At 47.9% G+C, this 20,432-nt stretch overlaps 1 protein-coding gene across 1 annotated transcript in view; it reads right to left on the reverse strand.

The window, feature by feature from the left end:
* Positions 1–3,757: 3,757 nt before the first annotated feature.
* The window catches only part of LOC141541634 (protein zyg-11 homolog B), a 66,145-nt gene continuing 49,470 nt past the window's right edge, over positions 3,758–20,432 (reverse strand). Inside the window, exons 6-14 of the mRNA XM_074265916.1 lie at positions 18,872–18,936; positions 17,981–18,080; positions 17,709–17,759; positions 16,147–16,308; positions 16,012–16,059; positions 9,674–9,871; positions 9,515–9,567; positions 6,845–6,942; positions 3,758–5,373 (exon numbers count right to left, since the gene is read on the reverse strand). Coding sequence (XP_074122017.1) covers positions 5,183–5,373; positions 6,845–6,942; positions 9,515–9,567; positions 9,674–9,871; positions 16,012–16,059; positions 16,147–16,308; positions 17,709–17,759; positions 17,981–18,080; positions 18,872–18,936 — 966 coding nt within the window. The 3' untranslated portion in view covers positions 3,758–5,182. The remainder of the gene's footprint in view (positions 5,374–6,844; positions 6,943–9,514; positions 9,568–9,673; positions 9,872–16,011; positions 16,060–16,146; positions 16,309–17,708; positions 17,760–17,980; positions 18,081–18,871; positions 18,937–20,432) is intronic.

The raw sequence follows: 20,432 nt of genomic DNA on the forward strand, positions 1-20,432 counted from the left end.
TACATCAACTGATGCTGAGTGAAATGAGCAGAACCAGAAGATCTCTGTACACTTCAACAATGATACTGTATGAGGATGTATTCTGATGGAAGTGGATATCTTCAACATAGAGAAGAGCTAACCCAATTCCAATTGATCAATGATGGACAGAATCAGCTACACCTGGAGAAGGAACACTGGGAAATGAGTGTAAACTGTATGCATTCTTGTTTTTCTTCCCAGGTTATTTTTACTTTTCTGAATCCAATTCTCCCTGTGCAACAAGAGAACTGTTCGGTTCTGCACACATATATTGTATCTAGGATATACTATAACATATTTAATATGTGTGGGAATGCCTGCCATCTAGGGGAGGGGGTGGAGGGAAGGAAGGGAAAAGTTGGAAGAGAAGTGAGTGCAAGGGATAGTGTTGTAAAAAATTACCCAGGCATATGTTCTGTCAATAAAAAGTTACTATAATAAAAAAAAAAATTGAAACAAATAAACAAAAAAAGTCAAGTTTCTATTGGTGAAGAGGAGGGAGAAAGTAACAGAAGATCAACACATCTGTAAAGCTTTTGAATCAAAAAGTCCTCACGTCCCTAAGGATGAGGGCAGGAGGGGAGAAGACTGCCATCAACCTGGCTGATGCCGGCGGGTGGCGGCACCAAGGATCTGGATGGAGCAGTCCGGGTCTGGGGGAGTAGATGACTGTGGTCACTGAGGTATGGGAGCAAGGTGAGGTCTGGGGATGGAAGAAGGGAGTGAGGCAGGCCCGAGGTATTGGGGTGCTTGGGCCAGCCCCAGAGAGGTTGGCAAGGGGGCAATGGGATACCCATTTATTAAGCACCCTGTATAGAACCCTATTGGGGAAGACAGTTTGCAATGTCTTCATGGTCCTCCCGTCCTCTAAGGGGCAAGGGATGGCACTGGAAGGAGAGGCTAAGAAGAGGGCAGCAAATTGTCCCAGATCCCAAGGGAGTTTCCTGTGAACAAGTGGTACGGTGTAGGAGAGAAGAAAAAGCCCAAATGGACCGTCCAGAACCGTGTGATCTTGGGCTTGCCTGCTCTGGGCCTGTTTCCTCCCCTACAAAGCAGGGAGGCTCACCCCTATGGTTTTTACCTGAAGTAATTACTCCCACAACCATCATTTAACCAGGTTTCAAAGGAAATTTCAATCATCAAAGACCACAAGACACCTGTTACACAAAATTTATAACATTTATTTAGGCCAAAACCCAAACCCTCCTTTGTTCTCCACAACCCCCTCCCCCACACCCATGCACACAAGTAACGGACTGGTTGGAAATGCGGCACAGTGCAGGCCCCCTATCCCCGCTTATCAGACCCCGGCGGGAACAGTGGGCCACGTAACAGAGAACCTTTGGGGGGAAAAGGTACCGACAGCATGATTTCTGATGGATTTGGAGCCAAGCAGGGCCGGAAACCAAAGCAAAAGGAAAACGGATGATGAAATCGGAGAGCCCGGGCCCCGCACGCCTGGAAACGTGGGAGGCAGCTCGGAGCCACATCCCGGCCAATGGGCACACCTGCCTCTCTATGCTTCTGAAGTCTCCACCTTGCAATCACTTTACTGATTTCCTGGCTAATCTGAATGTCCCCCCAAAGGAGCTGAAGTAGAATTCTGCAATCACCCCTCCCAGTCACCCTGCCACCTCCGGCTGGGGTGCTGAGACCTTGGCAGCCCCTCAGGCAAAAGTGGCCCATCTGGAACCTTAGCCCCCGGAGGATACGGGCAGCACCTGTGCTTTACTGACCACAAAATACCGCGATCAGCATCAAGGCCACTCAATGAACGCTCTCCCTCTGATTCAGACACAGCACACACATCACCCTCCGAAGGCGGGGCCTGCTCCACTCCCCCAGGAGACAACCCAAAGTCCGGCCCAGAAGCCCAAACATTCAGCACTACACACTCTGCTCCCTGACACCACAGTCTGCCCAGTGACACCCAAGAGACTGCGAGCGGGGACGCAGACATTCGTAAGCCTGAGCAGGAGGCAGGGGAGGCTGGGCCCGGAGCCGAGTCCGAAGCCGGGCCCCCTCACCAGCGGCCGAGAGACGGCGCAGGCTCCAGCCGGAGCCATTGTGGGCCCGAGGCCTTGACGTAGCCAAGGCTGACCGGTGCTATTAGCCTCAAGCCAAAAGCCGCAAAACATCCATCAAAGCTCTCCAGCTTCTCTGGTGGCTCTGTTCAAACTGGGAAGGGAAAGGAGGAAGAGAGAAGCGAGGAGCCACATCCACAGGGGGCACCGGGCATGGAAGTAGGCTTTCCCCACAGCCACATCCATGGAAAATGGGGCCCGTGAAGCCCCACTGCGTGTCTGAGGGGGGTCTCGGTCAGGAGCAGGAAGGGAAGAGCCTAGATTGCAATGCCATTGTCACAGCAAGTCAACCATCCCCCAGTCTGTGGACGAAGACTGCCCTGTGACGCCTCCTTGTCCCTTTCCTCAGCACATGATAGGAGCTTTCAGGGGCTGTACTCCTGAAACACCTCAAGGGAAAAAATCAGGACGGGCTAAAAACCATCTTGCAATGGGTTAGCCTAGGTCGTAAAGACACGGGCCCCAGACCATCCCTTAACAGCAGCAATTTTCCTCAAGTCCACTCTCTGGGGATCCCTGCAAACTCCTCACATGATCACGGCCTGCCATTATCTGGGCATCCACACCCCACGGGGACAATGGGTGAGTTGGTAACTGGCCCGCTAGGACCACTTTGAGCCACAAGTCCTACATTCTTAAATTAAGAAACTCCAAACACCCACAAATAACAAGCCAATTCCCACAGATAGGAACCACCGACAGCTTGGCCGGAGAAGCCAAAAGAAGCCTTTTCAACACCTTCCAGTTCTTGCTCATTGCACAAACCCAGGGTGCTATCATGTAGTGTCAGTCGGTCAAAGACCAGTGGGGAAAGCGAGAGGACACTAATGGTCCTGGACAACTTTCAGGCCTGACCAGGTATGGCTCTCGTACCTGTCCCGGTGCGCACTCACCTCTGGGAAGAGGCTCCTCTTCCTCGCAGAACGCTTGCAGACTGGGGAGTGCATTCACCCCCGCCTACTTCACTTACGCTTGATGAAGTACCCCTGACCATAGGAGAGGTAACTGTCACCTGCTGGTGCTCTACTATTCAAAGGTGCAAGGTCTGGGCCCGCCCCACGGGGCCGGCCGGTCACTCCCGTCCCCATTTACATCCATCACAGCACAGCTGCCTCTGGTGCCTCCCTGCGCCATCACCCCTCGGGAAGAAAGGCACTAGCATTTTAAAAACAACCCTGGCTGGGGAGCTCCTCCTCCACTGGTTCTGCCCGTGGCTGATGGGGGCGAGAGGGCGGGGTTAAAGTTAAATTAAACTTTAAAAATTCAAGTTAAAAGAAACAGCTGCCTGGTTCCCACCGGAGGGCTCATCTGGCCCGTACCGAAACAGCTGGAAAAAACCCTTTCCATCTTCCAGCCATTTTTACTGATTTTGGGAAGCGGCTCCTTCCCCTAAGCCTGACCTTTCCCCGGGAGCAGCACAAAAGCTGTCATCCTGTATGGGGCACAACAGAGGGGGAAGCCAATTTCTCCCAGCCCTCTGCCCCCCCCCCAGATGTTCAGGCTGCAGGATGGCAGCTTCAGGGCTGGGAACAACTGTCCCTGATCTCCAGTTGGGCTCTGTCAGCCAAATGGAAGTTTTTTCCTGCCAATGTGTCACATAGTTAGTGATGATTTAAAAGCAAGTTAAAAGAACCACACCCAGAAGGGAAAAGTGAAATTAAATTCAGTTTTATATGAATGTGACATCAGGTTCCCCCCCCCCTAAAAAAAAAAGAGAATCTACTAAGTCCCCTGGAAGTGGATTTCACCTGCGACAAAGGGCCAAGTCCACAAGACTTCCTTACCCTCCGGGACTCGAAGAAATCCATTCCCCAGGAAGTGACTGATTTTCTTCCTTTTAACCGAGCTCCATTTTCATTCTGACCAAGCAGATTCCAAAATTAAAGTCGAATTATTCTCAGTCGTGTGAAATGAGACCAAACAAAGATGTTAACTGCATGCTAGTAAGATAGTCACGTTAAAAAGAAGACATCTTTAGGACCTGTGCAGCCTTACAAAGGCCCCCTCCCTGACGGGAACACATCCGTCCAGTATTGTTTCCAACATGGGTCGCTGCAGGGAAATGGCGGTCCTGTTACAAAGCAAAGGCGGACGCCATCTTTCTCCCCGATTGGGACTCTGCCCCACCGGGAACAGCAGCCCCTGAAGAGGTGGCTGGCTCTCGGCAGGGCCCAGCTCCCTTCCGGCTGTCACTCCCTCCTCTGGCAGTGAGACCGGCACGGGGCGCCAGCGTGAGAAAAGGGAGGACCAAGGGCTTCGTGCCGCAGTCCCCATCGCTGCCAGCGCTTCTCCCGGCAGGCGGCAGAGCATGGGGCGCCGCCACGGGCTCCCTGGACAGAGACAGACATGAAACGGAGGAGAAATGAGGGGTGACCCCCCGGAGCCCACAGACCGAGCCACACCTCCATGGCGGCGACCAACAAGTGAGGGGGATCTTGGGACATTTCACAAGAAACAAGTCAGAAGGATCTGAGGAGGGAAGGGGAGGGGGGTACCAAGAACTTTTACAAGAAAACGGCCGAGCAGCCGAGGGAGAGCGCACGTGCTTGGGGCCGTGTGCCCGCCCCTCTTCTGCCTCTCCCCCACAGCCGGGCCGCCTGCCCCTTCTCTGGCGGCGCGGACACGGATGTGCGGCCTGCTGCCACTCCCCCGAAGGGCACCCGCAGGCTGAAGCTGGGCCGGGCAGAACAAGCCAACGCATGTGGTGCCGAGCCCCAGCCGCTCCCCTGAACGTGGACCGGTCTCTGCAGCGGGCTCGCGGCCCGGAGTTTCTCACGATGATGCACAATCTCACAAGCACAGGTATATTCACACACCAAAAGAATTATGTGGAAAGGTCTCCGAGAGGCGTCTGGGAGGCTGCGAGGGCCCTTCTCCTTGTGCCTCTCGTTTCTGCAAAAATCACAATGGGGATCAGAGACTTGCTTGAATGGGCACCACTGTCCACGTCCACTAATAAATAACCCTACGGCGTGAAGTCCCAAGGCTCCTCGCTTCAGCGGGCCTGCTGACCAAAGCCCAGAGGAGGAGCCCAGCCACAGAGCCGGGGCCGGCCGGGGCCCCACGAGCTGTGGCTCCTAATGGAGCTTGGCCTGGGACTGCTTCTTCCCCGGTGGGGGCCGCCCGTGACGGACAATATGTTTTTCCAAGCTATCCAGGATGGCGATGGCGATCTGCTGGACATGGGGGTCAGTCTGGTCCTGCTCCTTGATGTTGTACAGATGCTGCAGCCCGCCTTCCTCGATGAGCATGCTGCAGTAACGGGCAGCTGGAAGAGCAGAAGAGCAGGCCTTAGGCCTCCCACCCTGGAGCTGCTGCCCGCCACCTGCGCCGCCCCTCCCATGCCCATTGAGGGAGCCCCGGCCACGGATGCCACTGTGACCCCAGCTCTTCGGACCCCCTTTTACAGGCTCAGCAACACCAAGGGACTTGCTAGGGCTAGAGGTTAAATCTGAACCCAGAGCTCCTTGGCTCTAGGTCATGGGCAACCAGGCAAGCACAGTCCCCCTGATGCCCCCAGGCAATGCCTGCTTGGTGTCAGGTGCCAGGCACACACAAAAACGTAAAACGGGCCACACTCCTGAGGCAGAGGATGGAGCATCAGCCCCGGAGTCACAAGTCACTCAAGCCTGACTGCCCGCCCTGACCTCTCCCACTCCCTAAAAAGTTCATACAGGAAGGGGAGGGGAGAACCCATACACATAAGTTATAGCCTCTCCTCCCGCCTCCAAGGAATAGCTCATAGGCCACCTTCACCCAGGAGACCTTCCCCTGACCAGCCCCTTTATAATTCACCGTGGCATTAATGAAGCACCTGTTCCGCGCTGGGCCCCGTGCCAGGTAGGGCCGGTACGTACACAAGTCAAAAGGAGAGACAAGATCTCGTGTCTGAACCGTTTATCTCTCATCCCTCACAGCGCTGAGCGCGGCTCATACAGACAATGGGCTTTTACCAAAGTCTGTCCGACAATGCTGAATGTCACATGGAACCCTGTCCCAATGGCACAAGCAGGGACAAGAGACAGAGACTGTGAGGGAGCCACTGACTACTTAGAGCAAGCACCTCCCCAGCAACTGAGAGTGGGCCCGGGAGGGCCTGAGCTGCCTTAGGAGATGAGAACAGCAGAAGGAAATCTAGGAATCGAGAGAAGGAGGAACTGTGGATGGAGAAGACAACTACCATAATGTATTTAAAGGGCTGCAATACAGAAATGGACTTGTTTTCCTCCTGACTCAGAAAGCGAGAAGCGGGAGTAATGAATGAGAGGTACAAAAGGACAAATTTAGCTCAAAGTAAATAAAAGCTTCTTAACAATGAGAGCTCTTGCAGTGTGGGATGGGTGGCTCGCCCTCCTCAGAGCCCTTCCAACAAAGGCCGGAGGGTCATTCTTTGGTGGTTTACAAAGGGGACAACAATTTTGCAGGTAAGAGTCAGACCAGATGGTCAGCAAGGACTCTCCCCATTCTGCTAGCCTATGATGTGAGATGCATGTGGGGTTGTACTCCAGAAAAGACCCCAACGAAAGCCTCATGACCAGGGTTACCCTGCGGAGGGGAATGGCCCTCTGGCCAGCAAGCCAGGGAGGAAGCCCCAGCAGAGAGACGAGCTTACAAGGGCAGAACCACATCCACTAAGGCAAACACGCCTTTTTTCCAAGCTAACAGAAATAGGTTGGTGATCAAACAAAGGGAAGACCGATTCTGCCACCCACTGCCATCATTTCTTTCCCGGTACATACGGTTCTTGCTGCAGACGTGCTGCATGGCCCACACCGCCCACAGCTGCACGCCAGGGGTCGTAAAGCAGCCAAGCAATGGGAAAAACGGATTGAAAGACCTGAAAGTTAACAAGAAGAGAGGTCACCATTTTCCAGGACGGGTCTTCTAAATGTAGGCATTCTATTTTAAGTTGAGGGGAACAGTGGGGAGAGAGGGATCAGAGGGAGAGCTCAGAAACAGAAAAAAGGGACAAAACCAAGGGAGAAAAAAAAAAACAAATGTAAGTGAGAGGAAGAGAAAGTTGAAGTTTCAGGTTTTTAGTGTTCCAAGATTTATAAAAGGCTTCTTTTCGATATACCTGCTGTCTGAGAGAAAGGCCACTAAGTGCACTGCAAATATGACATAATGAACATCCATGATGGATGAAGATACTTCTAATTTGTTAATGCTCAAACAAAAATAATTTCTTTTGAGTTCTGACTCTTGCTTCTGGTTGAATTTGTGCTTATTTAAAACATTCTGTTCATTCAAACTCCTTGGAAAACCACTCTGGGCCTTGGAATCCAAGTTACCTGGGACCTGACCAGATTAGTTTGTCCTTTCAAGGGCCAAGACCCAAAAAGAACATGATTTTTTTTTTATGAAGAGAGATCATGCCAGAGGCTGGGCCCCTTGTTTTCTACTAATGCTAACAGACCAGTGGGAAGTAACATGTCAGCAAGCTATCACCTTTAAAATGCCCCATAACCTTTAACCCAGTGCTCCCCACAATAAAGTCCTCACACACCCCAAAGTCTTGATAGATTTTTTGTGGTAGAAAAAATCCCACAGTTCTACACTATGTGGAACCAAAATAGATGGACTGGAATAGGACAAATTCAGAGAAAGAAGCAGAATTTTTAAAATGTAAACAATGAATATAATAGAAATGGAAAGAAGAGCAACCCCAAAACACATGTTGCAAAATGATCCAGAATCTGACTCTGAGAAGATTTTGCCCCCATTTCTCTGCAGAGGTAGGGAACACTACAACATTGTCTGGTTGGTTTTTACTGATTTTTAAAATCTTTCCTTCCTCCAATTTATTTTTTTTTTAGGTGCTGAGGCAATTTGAGTTAAGTGACTTGCCCAGGGTCACACAGCCAGGAAGTGTGAAGTGTCTGAGGCCAGATTTGAACGTAGGTCCTCCTGACTCAGGGCTGGTGCTCTATCCACTGCGCCCCCTAGCTGCCTCCCTTTGTCATAGAGAAGATTTAAGGGGAAATTTAAGTGACATTAAAAACAAAAGATAAATATGAAATATATTCTTAAAAAACCCCAAGAAGCTAGCTTTTTTGTGGCCAATAAGGTTAGTCAGCTAAAGCAGGAGGACAAGGGCAGATGGGGACAGGGACTTTACACTAAGGCTTTGGGACATAGCCACAAACTCCTAGGCCTTTTTTATATCCATAGAATCTACAGAATTATTTCTTTGCAACAACTGTGTGAAGCAAATATGCTAGTGTTGCTAACCCCATTTTATAGATGAGGAAACTAAGGCTCCTAAAAGAAAAGTAATCTAAGTGTCCCGACTCCAATCCAATGTGACTTCTTGAGCAGCACACCTAGCTGCCTAGTTTGCTCCTTCCATTTCCCAAATTGTCCAGACTGTAAACCCACAAAGGGCTCGTAGGGAATAATCACAGGTCGTTCATCTCCTCTAGGAAGCACCTTTGGCGTCCAGGGGCAGGGCTGTGATTAAGCTTAAGAGTTTCTGCAATTTGAGTGATTGTGGATAACCACATAGAGAACCAGGCCACGTGGCCGGCACCTTACAAAATGGCACTGGCTGGGCTGGGAAGCCTCTGAGTGTGGCTTATGGGTCCGTGGCCTAAGGGCAGGGGAAGCTCCCAATGCCGGAGACCAATCACAAACACGAGCTGCTACCTTGTGACTGATCAGCACGACCTTACTACCCAGACAGACATGCTTCATCTGGTATCCTCCAAGCTTCCATCTCCTCTAAGCTAAAGGGATGGTGACGGGAATGCAGAGAGCAGAACACATTTAAACGGAGTTATTTTTCTTTCAAAGTAGGAAGGGAAATCAGGGGGTGAAAAACGGTCCACTTTTGGCAAAAATGGCCCTGTCCCAACTAGTTAAGCAATAGCTTTCTGCTCCAGAGGCTGGATCACCTTATTACAGATTTTTTAACAAAGTATTATTTTTGTTTTCAGATTCAAGCTCTTCCCATCCTTCCACTCTTTTCCCTCCAATAGAAAAATCTAGGACCGCCCTACTTCTCCACCATCTCCATATTCCTCTCCTCCGAGGACTATCCTTGAGTTAGATGGGGGAGTCTTTGTTCCCCTGAATCAGACTCAGATAGACCGGGCTGTGGGGGTCTCTGAAGCTCACTGAGCCCAGTGCTGACAAAAAGTACCTCCTTGATAAACACTATTTGATCACAGGCAAATCCGTCTGCTTCTCTGAGACTTAGTTTCCCCATAGAAAGCAGCACCTACCCATAGAGTGGTTGTGAGGGTCCAAGGCCATGACCTTTCCCTTCTGGACCCTCCCTCCCAGACCTTCCTCTGGTCACCCCTTCCAGGGTTGCCGGTTATAGACAGGTGCCTGACTTCAACCTCCCAAGTCCTCTGGGGCTCATGGCACCGGACGCCCAGTAAATACTTCACGGGCATGTCAGTTACCTGTACGCCACCATCTCGCAGTCCGGTGTCGGCCATTTCAAAATGGCTGAATGCTGTAAGACACAAAGACAGAGCACACCTGAGCATGCCAGTGACTGCCGCAGGGCAGAGAGGTTCAGAGCGGGCACTGGCTGCTGCCCAGTGTGCCATGGCACCTACCAGGTCATCGAGGAGGGCGTTCCTCTGTGTGCGGCTCAGTGTCCAGGCCTGTTCCCCTCGGGATATCAGGTGAGCGATGATTCCCGCTGCAAAGTAGCTGACTTCCACCTCCACGCTGTGCAGGAGTTTGCTGATGTGGTCTATGAAGTCCTTCCACATCAGCTCAGAGTGCAACTCTTTGACTTCTGCAATGTTGTTCTGGAGGGAAGCGAGGCACAAGAAAACTCTTGATGAGTAAGGATATACTGGGTTTTAACCAAATCGCTAGAGAACTTGGGTTTTCCTCAGTCCAAACATTAGCATCCTTTCTGACCCCTCTCCTGCTTTTTAGGGGGCCTCTGTTGGTCAGTTCTGGTCTTCAGGACCCCGTGGACCTTGGCAAAGACACAGGAGCAGTCTGCCATTTGCCCCTCCAGTGGATGAAGACTTGCCCAGAGTGTGTGTCTGAGGCTGGATTGGAAGTGGGTCCAACCACTGCACCCCCTTGCCTCCCCGGGAAACTCTGCTGTGGGGTGCTTTCTGCTGACCCCCCACTTCTCAGTCTCCTTTACTGGGTTCCTAATTAAGCCATGCCCACTGAAGTGGAGCGATCCCCAAGGCTCTTCCCGAGCTCTCGCTTCTCCCTGCAGCTCCCACGGCTCCGGCGCTCATGGAGAGAGAGTGCCCACACCCAGGAATCTGATCACAAACTGTCCCTTCACACTGGGTGTTCTGCTGGCATCTCACAAAATTCATCATCTCCCTCCACTGAGCCCCCACATCCCTTGTGGCCACTCGTCTTCGGGGCTCTCAGGTTTTATCATTAGCATAGTGCCCCACTCTAGCCAGCCAAGCAGCCATCAGATATTGTTTATTCCTTGGACACTTGCCCCTCTCTCTCTGTACAAAGCTACCACATTAATTCTAGGCCCTTCACCTCTCACCTCAGCCTCCTGGTCCCTCTCCTCGACAATCCATTCCTTCTCCATAACAGTGCCCCACATCCTAATTCAATCTCTGCCTCTTGTCTCCCCCTTTTCAGCCAAGTAAAGCTCCTCTCAAACCCTGAAAGCTCTTCCCACTCTGCTCCTGCCTTTCCTTTCTCACTGCACTGGACAGTCACTAGTCACCTTCCATCTTGTTTACTTCCTATCCTTTAGGCAAGGTTCCACCTCCACAGCTTCAAGGATAGAATGCCTTTCCTGCTCACCTCTGCCTCTTCAAATCCCAATTCAAGACTCAGGTTAAACATCCTCTTCTGCAGGAAGCCTTTCCTACCCGTCTTGCTACACTACACGCTCCCCAAAGTTCCCTTCTTCTTATTCTACAGGTAACCTCCATGCCCCCACTGAGATGCATGCTGTCTCCCTCCCTGGAATATGAGCTCCCAGGGGCAGGGGGCTGCGTTTGCTTTTCCTTTGTTTCTCCAGGCTCAGGGAAAGCCTGTTGATTGTGTGGTAGGCAATCTGTGAGGCTGGGCATGTGAAGCTGAAAAAGATAATACACGCCCTCAAGTGACAGTATAGGAAGCGAAGAGGCACATGACATTTTTATGTCAATAATTTTATTTTTTCAGTGAACAAAAATCTTATTTTCTCTCTGTCCTACTCTCCTCTCATTGGAAAACAAAATAACACCCAAGTAAGAGAATGCACAGTCAACCAAAACACATTTCCACACTGGCAAGTCCAAAGCATCTTAGTTCCACTTGTACCTGAATTCATCACCTCTCAGTCAGAAGGTACTATGGAAGCATTTTCATCATGGGTTCTCTCAATCGCAATTGGTCATTGTGTTGAACAGAGCTCTTAAGTCTTTCGTTTTGCTTTTGTGTCAATTTTGCCAAGCAGAGGGGCATGAAGCGGCATCCCAGAGTTGCTTTAATTTACATTTCTTTAATTATTAGTGATAGTGGAGCATTTTTTCATATGGTGGGGCAACTGACATGTATGGAGGTGAGAAAAATAAAGAGCAGATTGTAAACAGAGAAATTCAAATGAGGTGCTCCAGAAAGATTTAAGGCCCTCTATCACTAACTACATTGTACTTAACACGCAAGTTTATTCTGCATATACTTACATATATGTACATGTTTCCTCTGATAAATAATAGCAGAAGCTGACATTTTTGTTTGTTTGCTAGTGCTTTGCTTCAAGCAGACAATGAAGAAATGTTTGTTGACTAACTGATTGATGGAAAGATCACAATTAGCTGAAGTAATGAGGGAAGGCTTCTCTTAGGAGGCAGCACCTGAACAGGTTCCTGAAGGAAGAAAAAGATTATTTCCTTGTTCAGGGTCAATGGGCTTTTGTTCCCTGCTTCTAGCCAAATGTTCACCTTATTGCCCCAAGTTCTTTACCTTCTTGGATGCCTAAATAATGGAAGGAGCTCGAATTTACAAAATACTTTGTAAAACAAAAACATTCAGGAGAGTTCCTATGATGGAGTCCACTATTAGCACTAGCATTTTATAGATCTGGGCCTGACCTTGGCCGTGACTATAGCTACACCACGTTGGACTGGCTTCCTCAGTACAGTAGGACAAAAAGTTTGTCCAAATTGACAAGCTACTGCTGTAAAAGAACTTAATGAATTCTGTGAAGATCCTCAGAGGGACCCGGCAGTTGGAGGGGATAGTTACTGACTCCTCCACAAGACGTGCTGACTCCATAAAGTTGAAAGAACAATGAGAAGACCAGTATCCGAGAAGCTGCTAACCATCTCTAAGAGGGAAAAAACCCCTTTTCACAGGGAACACAACGCCAAGATGATGGCACAGAAGCCTGAAAAGATCTTTTTACTGAGGAAATTCTTCTGTCCATTTTAAGGCTCTACTCTATCCAAATCACTGCCAAAACAAGTGTCAAACAAAGGGCATAGAAGTATAGTCCTCATTAATGGGATGATGAACTTGATAAACATATTGCTATACTGAGAAAAAAAAAAAAACTGATACTAGAACTACACATTTTACTAAATGGAGAGAGAATACAGTGAAACGATATTGTTTCAGGTCTCATGGAACAAAAGATTAGGAAATTTATCCAAGAGATGAAGATAAACAGGTTTCAATGGCCAAGGAACATACTTAATTTAAACTTCATTAAAAATATATAGGTTGCCCAATTAAATACAAAATCAAAAATTTTGAAAATCAAAGAAGAGATTAAAGAAATTGAAAATTTTAATAAATAATAAATAAAAAACTAATAAAGTTGAGTTGGTTTTATGAAAGAATAAAACCAATAAAATAGATAAACCTTCAGTTAATTTGATTAGAAAAAGACAAGAAGTTATCAGTAACAAAAAAAAAATATTTAAACCCAATACTATATAAAATATTTGGAAAAATAGGTGAAGAAATCCTACCGAATTCCTTTTATGGTGCTGATGCCTAAATCATGGAAGAGCCAAAACAGAGAAAGAAATTTATAGACCAATTTCCCTAATGAAAATTGATACAAAAATCTTAAATAAAATATTAGAAAAGAGATTACAGTAATTTATCACTAGATAATACACTAGGATACGAGGAATGCAAGGCTCTCCAACACAAGGAAAACTATCAGCAACATCGATTATGTCAAAAACTAACAGAAATCAAATAATTATTTCAATAGATGGAGAAAAAGCATTTGACAAAATACAACACCTATTCCTAATTAAAATACGAGCATAGGAATAAATGGAATTATCCTGAAAATGAGAAGTAGCATGTATCTAAAACCATTAGCAAGCATTATATGTAATGGGAATAAGCAAGAAACATTGCCAATAAATTCAGGGGTGAAACAAGGATGCCCATTATCGCCACTATCATTCAATAGTGTACTAGAAGTGTTAGCTTTAACAATAAGAGAGGGAAAAGAAATTGAAGGAATTAAAGTAGGCAATGAGGAAACAAAACTATCACTCTTTGGATGATATTTTGACATATTCACAGAATCCTATTGATTCTGATAATTGATACAATTAACAATTTTAGCAAAGTGGCAGGATAAAAAATAAAGCCACATAAATTGATGGCATTTCTTTGCCAACAAAGCACAGCAACAAGAGATAAAAAGACGAATACTATTTAAAATAACTGTAGACAACATAAAATATTTGGGAGTCTACCTGTTAAGACAAACCCAGAAACTATATGAACACAATCACAAAATAAATAAATAAATAAATAAATGATCAAATAAATAAATAAATAAATAAAATCAGATCTAAACAACTGGAATAATACCAATTGCTCATGGGTGGGCTAAGCTAATGTAATAAAAATGACAATTCTACCTAAATTAATATATTTATTCAGGGCTATACTAATCAAACTGGCAAAAAATCACTTTATAGAGCTAGAAAAAATAATAACAAAAGACCAAGAATATCAAGGGAATTGATGGAAAAAAATATACAAAGGAAGGTAGCTTAGCTGTACCAGACCTACAATTATAAAGTAGTAGTTATCAAAAACATTTGGTAGTGGCTCACTTTCATCCTTTCCTTTCCTTTCCCTTTCCTTTTCTTTTTCCCTTTCAATTTCCCTTTTCCCTTTCCTTTCCCCTCTCTCCCTTCCTTTCTTCTCTTTTTAAAAAGCTTTTTACTTTTAAAACATAATGCATGAATAATTTTTAACATTCACCTCCACAAAACCCTGTGTTCCAAATGTGTTCCCTTCTTTCCCTTCACCCCCCCACATGGCAAGTAATCCCATACATGCTAAACAAGCGCAATTCTTCTACATGTATTTCCACAACTATCGTGCTGCACAAGAAAAATCAGATCAAAAAGGAAAATAAATGAGATAGGGGCAGTCACTTAGTCCTGACATATGTAGATATGTTATAATGAAGGTTAGATATAGAAAAAAAATATTCAAAGTAATAAAATGTGGTTTCATGAAGAATATATGTTAAGTTTTTATAAACTCAGTGCTAAATTATGTGAAACAAATGACTGCACCAAAAGGGCACAATTACATTTTTATAAAGATATAAAAAGGTAAGGTAAAAGGTTAGGGCCCGTTAGTCATTGCCATTATATTCATCCTCATTCCCACCTGCATCACGCCATCAGTGTGGGTAATTTTAGATCATATTCATTCATCCCATCTACCTACCCATCCATCCATCATCCACTCATTCATAACTTCCCTGTTCTGTGAGATTTTTGTTCCCTCCCTATGCAAAAGGAGCCAGCCTGTACTCTGTGCACTCCCACTTGATTTGGTCCCTATGACAACTTGAAATTTAATTTCCTGATCATCCAGCTCTACAATAAAAGTGCTGGGGAAGGTAGAAAGCTCATTTAAGACAGCCCCTCTAGCATTTGTCATTTTCCTTACCTCCAGGGAGCTCACGGTCTAGGCAAGGACATTAGTCACTAGCAACTAAAACATATACCAGGGTGTAAGCCGATCAGAACAAAACAAAATGTTAGGTAAAGTTCATTGTGATTTAAGCCCAGAGTGAAGAGGGAGATGGGGCTGCCCTCCATGCTGTGAGGGCCCTAAATACCAATGCAAACTCTACTTAGTGACAAGGGAGTTACATCCAATTTGGGGGTAGATGGGAGTTCTCTGAATGACTGGATCTGACATAAAGAAAGTGAATAAAGAACCGACAGGGAGAGTGGGGGTGGCAGCCCACTGAGCAGATTATGCTGCACGTGAGCACAAAGAAGGATTCAGAAGGAAGGGTATGAAGGGATGATCCAAAGGGTCTGACCACTGACGGTTAAAGGGAGGAAAAGAAAAGGAAGGATCAGAGATATCACCAGGATTTCAAATGTGGGAGCCTGAACAAGTTTAGTAGCAAACAAACCTTAAAAGACACTTTAATAGGGAACCACCCCTCTTTCTTGATGTTTGTCAAGTTTCCATTCACAATGGCTTTCCTACCGGGTCACCACTGAACCAGTGGGAGCTACAGCACTCACTGAAGAGAAGGTTGGGGTTCCCCTCCACACATTAAAGGGTTGAATTTAATTCAGTCAGGTCTTCTCCCATCACTAAGCCATACTCAGGCTTGTGGACAACCTGGATGCCCTAGCTATCGTGACTGCCTTCCAAAGCTGCAAGATGAAAGGATCAAGGCTGGCCCAAAGAAGGGATGTAAGAATGTACTTTTCCTCACTTCTTTGTAGAGGTGGGGGATTACAGGTCGTGTTTTGCACTCAGAGTCAGAATTTTATAAGGGGGAGATGTCTCTGACAGGGGGAAGGAGATGATCCTACTGAGGAGTGTAGGTGCTAAAAAGACAAAAGAAGTAATATGCTATTTTACAAGATAAAGAAGTGGTCATTGGGGCCCTTCCTTTGAGCACACTAGATGACAAAGGGGGAGAGGAACATGCATCACACCTTACCAAAAGGCCAAGGACCTTCTGCTGAATGGAGGACTCTGTCGGGAAGGACTGTTGAGAGAGAAAGAGAGAGCACGGTCAGCCACTCCTCCTCTGCCAGCAGATGGCACAAAGACTCAACAGCCCAGCTGGGCTCACCTCCAGCACCCGCATGAAGAGCTCGAGTCCTTGGTTCTCTATGAAGTGCTTGCAAGTGGTTGGGGACTCATCCGTGAGGTTCCAAAGGGCGCTCAGGGTGAACTTGAGGGTCGTGTCCACAGAGTTCTGGCTGGTTTTCTGCTTCACTATCTGGAGAAGTTGCTGGAAGGAAAAGAGGGGAGTTAAGTCCAAAGGCCCCTGGAAGTCCACGAGTCCTCACAAACTTAAAGCAGCCGGATGGTTTGGTCAGGAGTGCCTTAGGTTCAGAGCCAGGAAGACCTGAGCCCCAGCCTCTCAGTGTCCCCTAATGAGAGAGCTTCGAGGCTGTTTCCCAGCAATCTGTGCTTACTCTTCATTTTGGAAATTGGCTGGAAAGAACCAAGAAGCAGCTAGGTAAGTGTCTGGAATAGCAAAGGGCCTGGACTGTGCTCTCTGAGGCAGGCTGGGGGGACGGGATGGCTTTCCTGACGGCTCTGAGGGGCAGATCAGATTTATGCTGCTCGATCTCAGAAGGCCAAGTGAGCAGCAAAAGGCAGATTTTGGGTTGGTGGAAGGAAAACGCCCTCATCTAGAGCTACTACAAGTAAAACAGGTTGCCTTAACAGAGTGGAAGGAAAACTTTACTCTGCACTTCTGGCAGAAGCAGATGCCCGTCAGAAATAAAATGATTCATTAAATTCTAAGCATTTCTGTTTAGAGAGAGAAATCCAAAGGGACAGCAACCCATTTTGCTTTTGAAAATCTTTCTGATCCAGATCACTGTGTACCAAATTTCACAATCAAAATTAAAATTTGTGTAACCATTTTTGTGTCAGCATCCAGAACAACAGTAACTAACCTGGAAAATCCTTTCCCTAAAGCTATTCAACTGAATTAATTCTGACGGGGATGGAGTTTCCAACCCCACTCACAAGAGAGGAGTGATACTGGAGGGCCCAGATCCAGAGGATTTTAAAGGAGGTCCCTTAGAGGTCATAGGGCAAACCTCTCGTTTCACAAATGGGGTTCCTGTGGTCCCGAGGCGAAGGGACTGATCTAAGTGGCAGATGCAGGATCCGCACTCAGGGCTCAGAGTGGGAGTTACCCTTTCTTAGATTACTTACTGGTCTATGAAAGAATGAGGTAGTTTCTCTCCCAGTATTCACAAGGAACATTGGATTTGCTCTGACTTTTCCAAGACTCATTTAGGGAGGGCTTACCTTCTGTAAGGAGCCCAGGGGATATGGAGATAAAACAGCTCTGACACTCGAGGTCATAACAAAACAACACTGGGCAAATCAGGCGTGAGCAAAAATGAGTGTGCTAGGATGTGGACGGGGGTATGGGCAAGGAGCGATCAAGAGGAAAGGGGATGTGGTGGCATGGAGCGAGGGGCAGAGTCGGGGCAGCGCTCCTGCAGCTGGCTGGGCTCCTTGGGCTGTCCGGGACTGGCCTGATCAGCCCTGGTGGGGCAGGGGTGACTCTTCTGGCAGCAGTGTGAAGGAGGCACCAGAGGGGAGAACAGTAGGGATGTCAAAGTGAGAGGGTCTAAGGGCTGATGAGGGAGCACAGCACCAACCTACCCTGACAATGAAGAGCTCGGCTCCTAGCTGGGCAGTCTGTTCTGTTGAAAGCTGCAAAGAAACAATCTCAGGTAAATGTCAAGAATTCTCGTCAGGAGCCCAGGACCACTGGATGAATGGGACAATCCCTGGAATACCCCGACTTGCGGCCCATTCCCAATAGAATGCTGCCGTAGGGGGGACTTGACCCAGTGAAGAGGCCATTCCACCAGTCTGGCTTTGGGGGAGAGCCCGAGCCCACCAGCCAGTGACCAGCCTGGCTCGGCAGGTACCTTTGCAGCGAGGATGGAGATGATCGCTACGGCCATTCTCTGCATGTTCTGGTCTTCGTGGTTGCAGAGCCACTGCATGACAAGCTTGGCAGCTTCGAATCTGCAAGGAGACAGGGGGTTACCACAGATGACCCCCAAATCTGCAGCTAGCAAGATGGGGGATTTCCTGCCAACCAGAGGGCCTGAATTCAAGTCTTGTCTCCACTACCTCAGGTATATGGGATTGTGGGTAAGTCACTTTACTTCTCAAGGCCTTGATTTCCTCCTCTGTTAAATGGGGCTAGTATACCAGCCCCATCTGCCACCCCACGCTAATGAGATCATGGATAGGAGAGTCCTTGGAAAGCTGGATAGGCGACACCAGCGCATGGAATTATGAAAAACCAAGGAGTGACTGAGAGGTGGGTAAAAGGGAATCTCTGTGTCACCCATGGTCCAGAATGCTGAGGGAAGAGCTCTGGTCAATACCCTGACTCTGGTGACTTTGGAAACAATTGCTTCACTTCTCAAAGGCAGTAAAATGAGGACATTTCCTGTGTCACTGGCCTGACAGGACTGCTACAGACTTTCAGTTGCACAGCCAGACACCTGGGCCTAGTTACTCCTATTAAACACTTGATCTGTAGCAATTTATGCTCACCTTTTCAGCTACAGTGGCCTCTGAGGACAGACTGTGACACAGCTGAGGGCAGAGCCACGGTTTTGGAATCAGAATGCTCCCAAAGGGGTTTTTTATCTCTGAGATAATGGAGGATGCGCTCTGCCTCCCTATCTCCCCCCACAGCCCAGATCGTGATACATTCACTGTACAGAACCAACGACCGCCTCTGGGCACAAACCCAGTGCTGCCCCAGGCCCTGGGCCGACACTTACTGCCAGGATCACACTTGCCTGTTAAATGGAACATCCTGAAGGATCCGGTCACTGCATAGTGAAAGAAGGCAATTTTTCTGAAGCTGTCAAGCCAAAGGGAAAAAAAATCTGCATAAAATAACTTTTAAAAATGATTTACAACAAACATGTCCCAAGGAGGTCACCCTTCTCTAGGAAGTCTTCCCAACACATTTTTATCCCTTCCCAAACCTTCTTTCCTCTCACCTGTTTGGTATAAAAGCCCTTGAGCCCTGCCTTGTGGGTCTGACCTGAGGAATCAATGCTCTTATTCCTGATTGCCCAGAGAAGCTAATTTATATACACCCATCAACCAGCATTAACTAAGTCCACTTGGAGGAACAATATATGGCAGATGAGTAAAGACAGAGTAAGACCAAATAAGTGAAGGGCAGGGCGGGCTCCTGGAGGAGGGCTGATTCTTGAATGAAATCAAGGCTCCAAAGAGATAGAGGGAGTATTTTCTGGGCACAAGATCAGGGATGTCACACACGGAGCATTATGAGAAGGCCAATGTGAGAGATTGGGAGGGGGGGGCAGTGTCCAATGGGTATGGAAAGGTAGAAAGGAGTCTATAGTTGTTGGGAAGCATGGGAAGCTGTAGGACTTTACTGAGCAAGCTGGCTCACTTTGGAGGTGGAGCTGTGGTATCTGTGACCGCCCGAGGGAAGGGTAGGAGGGCCTGAAGTCTGGCAGTAGCCGGATGAGCCAAGAGCAGGGCGGGAAACTGTAAGACTAAGCAATCAAGGAGGAGCACAGGTACATTCTGCCCTGGCAGAGACAGCCCGGCCCTCCAGGCCCTGCCCTCTCTTCCCAGTCTCGTCTTGTACAGTTCCCCTGCTACTCTGACAGGTGCCAGGCACTGAATGCCCCCAAGGGCAGGAACCCCCACTAGGGTACGAGCCTAGAGCATGGGAGGTAAGAAGGAAGTTTGGGGGCAGGAGACTCTATGGGAAAGATGGGAACTGCTGAGCTTAAGATGGGGGCAGGAATGGTGATTTGAAAATCATTAACAAGAAGATGGTGATTCAACCCAATTCTGAGAACTGATGAGGTCCCCAAGTGCTATAGAGGGAGGGAGAGGAAGGATGGTGAAAGTCTGGAAACTGTGCTAGACACCGAGTCCCGGCTGCGGGAGAAATGAGGGAAAGTGGAAAAGCTCCCGGGGGTACCCCCAAAGCAGGAGCTGCCTGCCTTTCAGCTAAGGGAGCTTGGGGGTCCTGCCGAACTGATAAGGCGCCTCTCAAAAGGGAGGGGATCCTGCAGTATAGGCCTGCCCCCAGGCTTGGAAGGCAATCTGACTTCCAAGGGAGCCCAAGAGAGTGTGCTCTGAGAGACCCCGAAGGATGTGGGTCATAGAGTGGATCTGTGCAATGCTTTCTGTCTCCCTCACCTGAGAGCTCAGACAGGTGGCAGAAAGGGGCAAAAGGGAGGGAAGATTTCATAGACAAAGCAAGGCATATCCTTACAACAGAGCAGTGAGTGTCCAGTTCTGTCTGTGTGCCTCAAACATGGTCATTTAGGGAGTGGGTAAGCCACAAAATGTCATCTTATAGGAGAC

The sequence above is a fragment of the Sminthopsis crassicaudata genome, chromosome 4 (assembly GCF_048593235.1).
Source record: "Sminthopsis crassicaudata isolate SCR6 chromosome 4, ASM4859323v1, whole genome shotgun sequence".
Taxonomy (NCBI): Eukaryota; Metazoa; Chordata; class Mammalia; order Dasyuromorphia; family Dasyuridae; genus Sminthopsis; species Sminthopsis crassicaudata.